The following is a 12,769-nucleotide window of genomic DNA, read 5'->3' on the forward strand; positions in this document are numbered from 1 at the left end:
TAAGTGAATTCTTTTTTCACCATACCATACCACCTCTAACAGTATAAATGACTACAAAACACAATATATTCAGCTTAAATCTTAGATTCAGAGACTCCCTCATCCCTCTCCATGATGTCTCCCACCCTTTGAGAGATGAGGAAAGTGTAACCCAGAGAAATTCAAAGAAGCCTTGCTCCGTGCAACTGGTTAGTTAGGAATGGGGTCCCAAAAGAGAGTTTTGGTCATTAAGTTCATATGCTGCTGACAGACTTATGGGGTACAGAGAAAAGAGCACCAGAAATCGGGAGATGCAGGATCTCATTCCAGCTCTACCATTAATACTGTGTGAATTTAAGCAAATCGATTTATCTCTCTGGGCCTCAGCCTCATGCCCTGTTAGTTGAGGGGCCAGGACTTAATGATCAGATCTAAATTCCTTCTAGCCTTAACATTCTACCCTTTTGTGTATCCTAACATTAGGGAGCATCCAGTGAAATCAGATGCAGCATACAGGTGATGAGATAGGTTGGGAAAACAATTTACAACCAAAAGTGCTGGTCATTAGTGACCATTTGCTGGCTATGGAAGCCTCTGAGAATGCAAAGCATTTTCCCACTGGTGGTGTGAGAGTGCATCAAGAGAGGAATCTTGGCTTTTTGAATGGAGTATGGGCCTTGGGGTGAGGAAAACCTGGGTTCAAGTCCCACTTCAAACAGTAAGGACAAGGGGTCAAGTGACCTTTCTGAGCTTCATATTCCCCTCTGTAAAGTAAGGATAATAATAGCACTTCCTCCATGAGGTTGTTGAGAGAACCAAATGGAATGTTGTATGTAGAGACCAGCCCTAAAGAGCTAAATAAATATAAACTGTTACACTCATCTTATACTGGGCCCTTTGAAAAATGCAAAGAATATTGTTCTTTCTATGCAATGGTGTTCTTCATGTGAACTAGGTAGACATTGTACTGTCAGTTTACATTTTTACCAGCAGCCCCTCTGTCTAAAGTAATAAAGCCTCTTCATTTTTGAATGTCGCAAAATGCTTGCAATAATCCCCTTGTCGTGCTCTGTTGACAGAGAGCTTCCTCTGCAGAAAGGAGATATTGTTTACATTTATAAGCAGATTGATCAGAACTGGTATGAAGGAGAACATCATGGCCGTGTGGGGATCTTTCCAAGGACATACATAGAGGTATCTCCCCTCCTTCCCTTTCTGAGATAAAATACTGCTCACTCTGAAAACACTCTTTCTTGCCAGCCTGCATTGTGGATCTCCCCTCCCTCCATCCTTCCTTGTTTTCCCTGGTTTTTCTTTCCTTTCTCTCAGCTTCTTCCACCAGCAGAGAAGGCACAACCCAAAAAGATAGCACCAATACAAGTTTTAGAATATGGAGATGCTGTGGCTAAGTTTAACTTCAATGGAGACACCCAAGTGGAGATGTCCTTCAGAAAGGTAAGACTGTCCTTCCCTCTGAGATACTTCAGGATCTCTTGGGTAGTGCTATCTCAATGAGGAAACTGGCATTGCACTATGAGAGACCTTTGGAGCTTCCTAAACACAATATAGTTATATAGATTGAGTTATGGGTGTTTCTCAAAGCTCAGGAAACCTCAACATAAACTCTAGCCTAGTGGCATGGCCATTATTTGCAAATTATTAATGTCATATATCTGGAGCCTGGGAGTCTCAAATAGCCTTCTGTAAAGCTCATGTTTATTCGTAAACTCTCCTTTTTCAAGGAAGCCAGATCTCCTTTTTAAACATCGATGTCTTTTGTTTTTACAAATCTTTCATTCCCAAACATATTCCTTCTACCTCTCCTACACAGCAAACTATCCCTTGTAACAAAGAAGTTGGGGGGTTGGGTGGGGTGGGGTAGAAAGCAGTTGAGCAAAATTATCCAACACATCAGCCAAGTCTGAGAGTATGTGTAATGTTCCACAACCATAGTCCCCCACCTGTGCAAATAATAAAAAACAACAAAAGCTAGCATTAATATAATGCTTTAGGTTTGTAAAGTGCTTCACATATTAGCTCATTTAGTACACATGACAACCCTGTGAGGTGGCTTTTATTATCACCCTCATTTTACAGGTGAAGAAACTGAGGCTGAAAGGTTGAGTCACTTGCTCACAGTCCCACGGCTAATAAATGTCTGAGGCAAGATTTGAATTTACGAGTTCCTAACTCCAAGCCCAGAGCTCTGTCCACTATAACACCTAAGGGAAAGAGCTGTATCTTGTCATTTAAATTCATACAGTAGATCTAGTAAATTCCTTTTTGGGGGGTAATTAAAATAAGTAGAGTTAGTTGGCAACATCATCTCTTCACTCTCCAATAGTGTTTAAAAAGATAGTTTAGACATCTATCTCCCTTCCAGGCAACCTTGGGTTTAAACTCCCCTAATTGGTGACTGTGTTTTGCTTCTCTCCAGAAGGGAGACAGCTATCTGAGCCTGAGGAGGTAGCCCAGAATAGATGCCTGTGGGAGGGGTCTTGGTATGGATTGGTCAGTCCTAAAGGTCAATGGAATTTTGATACCAGAGCTATACCTACTATTTGTTTCCAGGGAGAGAGGATCACGTTAATTCGACAGGTTGATGAGAACTGGTATGAAGGTCGAATCTGTGGTACCACACGACAAGGCATCTTTCCCATTACATACGTGGATGTGATCAAGCGACCTCTGTTGAAAAATCCAGTTGATTACATTGATCTGCCATATTCGTCTCCAAATCGCAGTACAACCGCTTCTCCCCAGGTATCTACATTTCTCCTGATCAGTTTCTGTACTTTGTAGGACAAGTCTTCCATTGTGGTTCACACAGCTACCTTGGGGCCAATCCCTGAGTGCTGTAAGCAGGTTTGTCTGAAGCAATTCATATGTGAACTATGAGTATTTTATCTGTTTAATTTTATGCATGGTTATTCTTTTTCCAGCCTCCTCCAAAAAGCTTTAAAATTGCCAGGAGTGTGAGGGATGGGATGGTTTGCTTGTGAATGAATATCTGTGATTAAGCTTGCATAGCTAGAGGATGAGATAAGCCTTTGGAAGTTTTAAAGGGTCCACTAGAGATCAAATCAGATTGAAATCAATGAGTCAGCTCAGCTCATTCCTTAATCCAGCTCTTTGACTCTGAAGTATCCCATATGAAAGGAGCTCACATTTCTAATCAATGCTGTCACAAATACCACCTCTAATGTGGCTTCTTTCCTTAATGGCCTGAGTGAGTTTAGTATGAGGAGCAGTGTTGGTATAGAATTCTCTGAGGTGTACTACAGGGATCATTTTTATCTAGAGGAATTTGGAGCGACTCTACTTGGCCATCCTTGCCTCTATGGAGGAGAGGCTGTTTTTACTGATTGTACTAATTCAATCAAGTTCACTTGGAATACACTACACTATTCCAAAGCAGAGGTATAACCCAAGACCTTGAGTTCCAAGAAGACTAAGAGTCAGACTGAGAGAGTAACCATAGCGATAATTCATTGTCATGACTTAGATTATAGTGTGCATGTTAAACAGGAGGAAGGAGGGGATTTTTAAGAGGGGCACCGTAGCAGAATTAACTGAGAAAGACATCCTTGCTTTTATTCTGTTTTCCTCATATGCTTAAAAGGCCTCCCCCTTGCCCTTGGGCTCACCGATAAGCTCAAGGGAATAATTCTAATAAGTCTTCTTCACAGTGGGGCCCCCTGCTATTTCCTGCTTGGTTGTAAAGTCTTTTAGGAAGCTTTGTAATAATTCAGGTAATTCTGTTAGATTCCACTGTTGCATAAACCTCTGTGAGAAACTCTTAGAGGATAAGATGACTGCCGATGACCCTCCGGAAGACTCATTTAGGACTCCCTCTGTTAGGGGAAATAAATATCCAATAATGATAAGTAAAAAAGAATAATATTAACGATCTTAATAATATCATACACGTCCCTGGTGCTTCAAGATTTACAAATCACTTTGCGTACATTAACTCATTTGATCCTGACAATCAGTCTGTGAGGTAGGCTAAGCAAGTATTGCTATCCCCATTTTATAGAGAAGGAAACTGAACCTCAAAGATGGCCCATAATCACACGGCCAGTAAATAGCAGAGCTATAAACTGAGCCCGAGTTTTCTTAAATTCAGCGCCCTTTGCACTATACCTCTCTGCCCAAAGAATGTACTAAACAAAGATGGAACTCCTTTATGGATATGGAGGCCCAGGCAAGAAGTTTTGAAAATAGTGGGCTGATAAAAGTCAGGTTCCTTAGAATTCACATCTTTGGTCTTAAAATTCTAGATCGTTGGCCTAGAACATTGTTATCCTAATCTTAAGAGTCTCATTTACAGAAGTGAATTTTGGGTGGGTGGGTCTGTGGGGAAATGAAAGGCTTTCACTGTGGTGTTTGAAACTGTCTCCAAATTAGGGGGCTAGTATTATGAGTTTTTCCCTAAACTCCGTGATACTTCTCCTTATCACTCTAACCCACCCCTAACACAGACACATACACACAGAGCCCTTGGTAGACATCAGCCTCGGCATTTCCTTTCTGATTACATACCCACAGGGCCAGTACTGCAGTCCCTACGTCCATATCTCGTCCATCCTTGCTCCAAATAGAATTTCCTTTTTGAACAATGGTGTGTGTTCTGCTTGTCTTTCCATTTCATTTCTTTTTCGGTACTCTTGGGAGTTATCTAGGGGTTTTTTGTGTTCTAAAATCTGATACCTTTTTTCTTTTATTTTGCTTATTTCTTCCTTTCTTTCTCTTTCTCTTTTTGTTTCCTCTTAAGTTTCCAAGTCATGGCAAGTACCACTCCCCAGCACCCCAATATCTGCCTTATTCACGTCAGGTATTGTCTCCTGAGATGCATGCCATCACCTCTGAGTGGATCTCCCTGACTGTAGGGGTTCCAGGCAGAAGTACTCCAGCTGTGACCCCACCATTGCCCCCTCTGCCAGAGACCTCTCTTTGTAACACTGAATACTTTACTTCCTCAGCCTTGGCCAGTCCTACCCTTTCAGTAAGCCGTCCCCATTCTAGTCTTTCAGATCGCTCTAGCCCAAGCCTTTTGGTTTCTCCATTCCCCCCTAACCCTCACAGACCATCTTCCACCATTCACAATGTCAGTGCTACCCTTCAGTCTAATGAAGAGAATATCATGTCCTCACCATCCCCCAGTGTTAAATGGGATACCTTCTCCCAGCCACTGCTTGGGAACTCCAATAGTGTTATCTCTGAGCTTAGTGATGCCATTAGCAATCAAGCCAAGTTCCAACAGTGGCAAGAAGAAAACAGACAGTGTTCAAGGAAGCCTAATAAAGAGGCAGGTGAATACTACCCCGATGGATCCAAGATCTCTAAGAAGAGCTGCTTGAAGCCATCAGACCTGGTCAAATGTATGAGCACAGAACAGAGACTTTGTGATAACACCCTTGGGGGAAGCCAATCCTGCCAACATCTTCTCAGCCCTATTCACAGAAATGAGGCTGGGCAAAGAGATACCAGTGCAGGGGCCAAGTTCGCTGACCCGAAAGAGAATCAGAATGGTGTGAGACAGGTAGGCCAGCAGCATGGTTTTGTGTGGGTGTGGAAACCTAAGCTTGCCATTTGTCCACATGTGGCTGTCCTGCTTGTCCCCCAAATATGGAAGTGTGGGGCATCCAACAAGCTGATAGTAAGGATTGGACTAGTTCTTTGTATCAGGTGAAGAGGCCCAAGCCAGGAGTGGGAGTACTGTCCCCTGGCATGTTTAGATTTTAGGGCATGAGAATGCTGTGAGTTTACAAGTATTTTATGTTTTTGTCTCTGGTGAGTCATTTAGGAGATGGAACTCCACGTGGTGCCCATTAAGCATAATAGGAAAGGCCAGCAGGAAAGCTTTCTCCCTCTGCGTGTGGCTGTGCATTTGTGCTATGAAGCAAAACCCAAGAGGATGCCTTCCTAGATACAGTTCAGCACACTGGCTAATTAATGCAGCTGAAAACACTAATCATTTCTTTTAGTTTGAAAAAAATGCACTTTGTTTATGGAACTCCATAATATTTGATGGACATGTAAATGGAAAGAATGCTGGTTTTTGAGTTGGGGATCTGACTTCAAATTCTGTGTCTGCCTTTTCATACTTGTGTGACCATAGACACGTCACTTAATTTCTTAGAGTCTCAGTATTGTTGTTGTTCAGTTGTGTCCAACTGTTCATGACCCCATTCGGGGTTTTCTTGGTAAAGATGTTGGAGTGGTTTGCCATTTCCTTTTCCAGCCCATTTTACAGATGAGGAACTGAGGTAATTGGGTTAAATGACTTGCCCAGGATCACACAACTAGTAAGTGTGTGAGGCCAGATTTGAACTCAGGAAGGTGAGTCTTCCTGAGTCCAAGCCTAGTGCTCAATCCACTGTGCCACCTAGCTGCCCTAGAGTCTCTGTATCCTCAACTATAAAATGAGACAATTGGACTATATGCCCCTACAATCCCTTCCCAACCTTAAATCTATGTTTTGGTGAGAAAGTTGAGTGAAATACGTTTCATTTGCTCAGTGTTTTTATGAGGAAGCAGCAAACAGTTTCCTGCTCCAAGGGCTCCTGGTTCCCTGGCATGGAGCACTGGACTTGGAATCAGAATAGCCTGATTTTGAGTCTTGCCTCAGACATGTAATAGTTGTATGATCGTGTTTTACTCACCTACAAGATGGAGATAATAATAATCTCCATGTTACTGTCTCATCACAGCAGCCCAACCACACTCTGAGGCAGCCCTGCTGGCTATGTGCCTGGAGATTTGGTCTGATGGGTTAGCTGTCCTGAAGGGCATCTCTTCTGGGCTGGAGGATCCTAGAGGAAATGAATGTCAGTTCTTGACCTCTTGTGGAGAACACTATCCAAAGCCAATCAGAAGCTCTCTGGAGGAAGCCCCCAAGCCAATCCACTGGAGCCCTGATAAATTCCTGGGACAGGAAGTAGTTTTTCCAGGTCAAGATTAGGATGCATCATCATGGCAAAATATTAGGCCATGATAAGGACAGACAGGTGTAGAAGCCCAGGGATGGGTGTGAGGTGTTCTGCATTAAGTGGATTTTGAGGTGTGCATAATGAATTTGATCTGGGCCTAAGAGATGTTTAGAACACACTGGAGATTCCACTGGCCATCTGGAAAGAGCTTGCTCCTAGCTAGCTTCCTTTCTGGGTGTAAGAGATGTTTAGAACACACTGGAGATTCCACTGGCCATCTGGAAAGAGCTTGCTCCTAGCTAGCTTCCTTTTTGGGTATAAGAGATGTTTAGAACACACAGGAGATTACACTGGCTTTCTGGAAAAAGACTGTTCCTAGCTAGCTTCCTCCTCTGTCCTGCCACTTACTGCTCTCATCAGACCTCCACTGCTTAGAGTATGGGTTCTTTACTTTTGTGTGTGCATCTCGGATGCCTCTTACAATCCGGTGAAAACTATGGACCCCTTCTCAGAGTAACACTTTGAAATGTATTAAATGAAATATGTAGGACTACAAGGGAAACCAATTCTATGGAAAGACCACTATCAAAATATTTTTTTTTTAAGTTCAGATTCCAGGTTAAGAACTTCTCTCTGGTCTAAGGGTACCAGATGAGGGTGCCCTGGATCACCATTGGTCGTGATTCGAGATGTACTTTCAGAGCTATCTCTGAAAATAGACTTTTCTCTACTCACTTCCTAGTTCAATTCAACAAATTATTAAGCTCTTGCTATCAATCAATCAGCAACATTAATTAAGCACCTACTGTGTGCCAGGCACAGTACTAGGCAAAGAGGATATGAATATAAAAGTCTCTGTCTGCCTTCAGGCAGTTTATATTCTACTGGGTAGGGGGAGATCACAGATTCAAAGTGGTCACAGCTAAGAAACCCAGGATATAACTGGGGGAATCAGAAAAGCCCTTGAAGAGAAGGGGCATTTGAGCCAAGTCTTGAAGGGAAGGGCCATTGGAGCTGAGTCTTGGGCGGGGGGAGGGCATGAGGTGAAAGGAGGATGTTTTAGGCATGAGGCCTGCATATGTAAAGGCAAGGAAGCTAGAGATTTACCAAGTACAGGGAACAATGAGTTGGCCATTTTGGTTGTATAACATTTGTCAAAGGCAGCAACATGTAATTGGCCTGGAAAGATAGAATGGAGCTAGATTGTGATGGTTTTTCAATGTTTCAGACATTTGCTCACTATGTGTGACTATAAACTCTTCTAGGGATAGGCTAGAACCTAGAACGATGACAATTAAATTCTTTCAAAATAACTTTTCTTCTACTTGTGCACTTTAAGAGTGCTCAAACCCCAAGTCCAAGAAGCCTTCAATGGAAATGACCCACAGACTCTACTATTCAACTGTCAGGACATGGGGGGGTGACCCAGGGCCAAAACTAGGGCAGGGCAATTGGAGGTTGGTCCTAGGACCTTGAAATTTACAGGATGTAAAACATTTTAATAATGATTTTTAAAGTATGCAATTTGAAATGTTATATTTATATAGTTTTATAGCACATGCACTCCTTTGATAACATATAAACAGCAGAGATTAACACCATGTTAGCAAGATAATTTGCTATAGGAGGCTAACAGAAAGTGGGTTGCCCACTACCCTAGCTGCCTTGAGATATTCTAGTGTCTCAGTTTCTTTCACTATTTCAGTGTGTCAGGGTTTCCCCTCCCATCCAGCTGAATTTCTCTTCATTACTTATTCATGTTTTTTCTCATATCACAGATTACAAAATTGATTTTGGGGTTGAGTTTTGTACTGTCTGCCCAAGGCACCAAGATTACTAGTTATAGTTCATGCTCCCGTTTTATTCTGTAACAGTTGATGCAACAATCAGATTTCTAACTGAGCCTCTTTTTTTCTGTGATGCTGAAACAAACTATTTTGCTTTAAGGTTGAATACAGCCACTTTGGTTTGGCAAGTCATAGGTGAGAAAGGATGAAAAAAAAATCTGTAAAGTTTATACTCATCCCTCCAACAAATATTTATTGAATATTTCCTCAGTCATTCATGGAGAAGCAGCTTGCTGTAGTGGGTAGAGCAGGGAGGTGACTCGGGGTCTGGAAGACCTGGACTTTAATCTTACCTCAGACATTTTTTTAGGTGTGTAACTTTAGGCAAGTAACTCAAACTCTTTGAGCCTCAGTTTTTTCATCTGGGTGATAATAAGGATCACCAACTGACTGACTGAATGAATAAAAAAAGCATTTAAGTACTTACTGTGTGCCATGCACTATGCAAAATTAGAGGGTTGTTGTTCAGTCATGTCCAACACTGTGACCCCATGGACCATAGCACACCTATACTGTTTATGGGGTTTTCTTGGTAAAGATACTAGAGTGGTTTGCCATTTCCTTCTCCAGTGGATTAAGGCAAACAGGTTAAGTAACTTGCCCAGGGTCACATGGCTAAAAGGCTAGATTTGAATTCAGGTCTTCCTGACTCCAGGCCCATCATGCTATCCACTGAGCCACCTAGCTGCCTCAAAAAAAAAATGGTGGGGTACAAAAAAACAGAAGTAAAGACAGCCTTTACCTCAAGGGGCTATTGGGGAGGAAACACATGTAAGGGGAGTGCTTTGGAAGGTTACAAGGATGCTAAGTGGAGCCAGAACAAAGTAGACTGATCACACCTTGTCCAGAAGCAATGGGCGGAGCTGATTTAATTATGGCTCTAAAATTAGAAGGGGTGGAGGTGAGAGTGACAAATGAGATCATGTGTGAAAGGACCTTGCGAATCTCAAAATCCCTAAATCAATGTGAGATATTATAATAATTATTATTATATTCCTGAAAGCCATTTTGACCTTTAAGAATCAGATTTTCAACCTGCACATATAGAAACAAACCTAAAATTTCCTTCCTCTCATCATCCTGTCTTCATACAGAACTGCACAGATATGTGGGCAATTTTTCAGGAAGGCTTTTCACTTTTCCCTAATTATCTTGATTTTTTTTTGTTTTGTTTGTTTTGGGGAGAAAATCAGGGTTCAGTGACTTGCCCAGGGTCACACAAGCTAGTAGGTGTCTGATGCTGGATTTGAACTTGGGTCCTCCTGACTCCAGGGCTGGTACTCTCTCCACTGCACCACCTAGCTGCCCTCCCTGATTAGCTTGATCGATTAGTTTTATGATGTCTAAAATACTTTTTTGTTTCATTTTGAGATCTAAATTTTCTCTTAACAGCAGATCTAGTTCTTAAAGGAAGATAGTGGTCATTGGAAAGAATGATAAGTGGAGAAGCAGAAGATGTGGGTTCTAGTCCTGGCTCTGCCTCTAATTAGATATATGATTTGTACAAAATGTTTCACCTCTTTGAGCCTCAGTTTCCCCATCTGTAAGATGAAGGGTCTAGATGACCTCTAAAGCCCCTTCTAGCTTTAATATTCTAGTAACTAGAAACAATGTCTGTGATTTCATTTGAGAGGAGGGAACAAGAAATGATCTTATGGTTGAGATGGCAGGGAGGTGGAGTCTATTATAGACCTCCAAAGTGGGGGGCTTGTGTCTTCTCTGAAGGGAAGTTTTGACTGCCCAATTCTTGCATCAGCTCAAAAAAGTAATATAGCAGGTCAGAACTAGCAAATACGTTCTTGGAAAGAATTAAGAGGCCATTCTGGCTGCAAACAGGAGAGGAATAAATTAATTAGGAAGTTAAAGGGAAGGGCAGTCTTGGAAGCAGTCCCATTATCGTAGTCCAATGACCACTGAGCTTCCGTTGACTATAAAGCACTGTGCAATTACAGAGCATTAGTCAGACTCATAGCTTCCATCCTTTAGGAGTCTCTATAAGCAAGACAAAACAAATAAACATAGAAAGAACATGGAGGGGGGGGGGAAGAAATAGAAGGCTCTTAAGATTCTAAAGGAAGGAAAGAGGGAAGCCAGCAAAACAAAGATCATTAATCTCCAGAAAGCCAGCTTCTGTAAGCTTCGGGGAAACTTTAGCCAGGGGCCTGAGGGAAGGAAGTTTAAGCAGTGAAAGAATCCAGAAAAACTGGATATTCTTCAAAGAAATAAACCTCTTTCTGGGCTTAAGAAGGGTAGGAAAGCAGCAACTGAGCTGGCTGAACAAAGAATTCAACAGAGAGAGTATGAATGAGAATCCCCCCAACTTTGGAAGCAAGGTTAGTCCACAAAAAGATGAGTTTCAGTGAACAGTGCATGCATTGAGGTGTGAAATTGGGAAAAGAGGAGAGAACAATAGGATGCAAATTGGGGAGCAAAGGCACATGGGAAAATATCATTAAACCACAAGTAACTGAAGAAAACATTTTCCTTTCAGCCAGTGAGAATGATGAATAGATGACGCACAAAAGACTGAAACTATGAAGTATTTAGAATACTTTTGTTGTAGTTTTCACACTGAAAAACAAAATTAAAAAAAAAAGTCTGCAAGTATTTCAAAGCAATGAGGATGGAAGCCCAAGAAGATTCTCTATCAAATCATGTGTTCTGTGAGGGCAGGGACTAAATTTTATTCTCCTCTGTGTCCTCACCCCCTAGATGTCTAGCCTAGGGTTTTGCACATAGATGTTTAACTAAAGAATTCAATTTGATGAGCGGTTATGAAGAAAACCTACTATGTGTTAGGTACGGTTCTAGGTGCTTGGATACAAAGACATGAAAAACAGCTTCTACCTTCAGGGAGTTTACATTCTGCAAGAGATGTAGCATTTACAGAGATAAACAAATCTAAGATCATTTTAGAAAGGAGAGCATACAAAGAGGAGCAATGAGGAAAGGTTTTGCTATTGGAGTTGGTACCTAACTTAATAAACACTGTAGCAAGGAAAGGATTCTATGAGATGCAGAGGAGGAGACTGAATTCCTGGCACACAGGATAGCCCAGTCAAATATACCAAGCTGGGACATGGGATCTTGAATGCAGGGGACAACAAGTCAACCAATTTGATTGGAATGTAGAGTTCATGAAAGGAATGATTGTGAAAAATCTGGAAAGGTAGAGCCAATCCTGAAGGGCATTCAGTGCTAAACTGAGGAGTTTGTATTTTATCCTAAGGGCAATGAAGAGCTTCTTTGAGAGCAGGGGAGTGACAGATGCTTTAGGAAAATGATTTTGGCACCTGGATTGCAGAGGGGAAAGATTGGGAGTCAGGAATCCAATTGGAGGCCACTGCAATAGAGCAGGCAAGAGGTGATACAGGTCAGAATTGGGTGGTGAGCCTGTGAGTGGAGAGGAGGCAGGTATGAGAGATGTCATGGCAGTGTAATTAACAAGACTTGACGACCAATTGGATAGAGTGGGTGAGGAAGATGGCCAAGTTGAAGATATGACAAACCTAGGTTTGAGGGAGGGTAGCAAGAAGGAGGGTAGTAGAAATAAGGCTGGATGAATCATCATAGATGAAAAAATGTTGAATTATAGAAAAGTCAACTTTATCTTTCCTCTTGACTTGAGAAGGGTTCCAGGGTTTAAAATGGAAAATTCTATAGGTTGAGGTTATGAACCGAATGCAGCAAGACGGTCAGTGATTTGAGCTTTCATCATCCCAAGAACAGGTGGATTCTAGCCAAGGACTTTAGGACCTTTTTAGAGCCATCTCAGCTTCAGAATAGTGAGGAATAAATTAATTAAGAAGTTAAAGGAAAGTACAGTCTTGGAAACAGTTACTTTATTATCATTCAGTAACCACTGAGCTTCTATTTAGAGCTCAAGCTAATCTGTAGGGTTTTTTCATTTGTTGGCAGGGGTTCTAGAAAGACCTATGAGACTGGCATGATATAGAAACTTAATATCTATGTGACTGTAGGAAAGTCATTTCACTTCTGAGCTTGGTT

The 12,769-nt window shown here is 41.8% G+C and overlaps 1 protein-coding gene across 50 annotated transcripts in view; it reads left to right on the forward strand.

The window, feature by feature from the left end:
• SORBS1 (sorbin and SH3 domain containing 1) overlaps positions 1–12,769 on the forward strand; it is a 304,222-nt gene that overhangs the window by 279,296 nt on the left and 12,157 nt on the right. For 31 of the 50 annotated variants that reach the window (XM_036735337.1, XM_036735348.1, XM_036735343.1 and 28 more), the window contains 4 exons: positions 1,059–1,173; positions 1,309–1,434; positions 2,551–2,742; positions 4,757–5,524. In XM_036735337.1, coding sequence (XP_036591232.1) covers positions 1,059–1,173; positions 1,309–1,434; positions 2,551–2,742; positions 4,757–5,524 — 1,201 coding nt within the window. The remainder of the gene's footprint in view (positions 1–1,058; positions 1,174–1,308; positions 1,435–2,550; positions 2,743–4,756; positions 5,525–12,769) is intronic. The other 19 variants (XM_036735356.1, XM_036735357.1, XM_036735359.1 and 16 more) reach the window with 1 other exon arrangement.

Source organism: Trichosurus vulpecula, chromosome 8 (genome assembly GCF_011100635.1).
Source record: "Trichosurus vulpecula isolate mTriVul1 chromosome 8, mTriVul1.pri, whole genome shotgun sequence".
In the NCBI taxonomy this organism is placed as follows: domain Eukaryota; kingdom Metazoa; phylum Chordata; class Mammalia; order Diprotodontia; family Phalangeridae; genus Trichosurus; species Trichosurus vulpecula.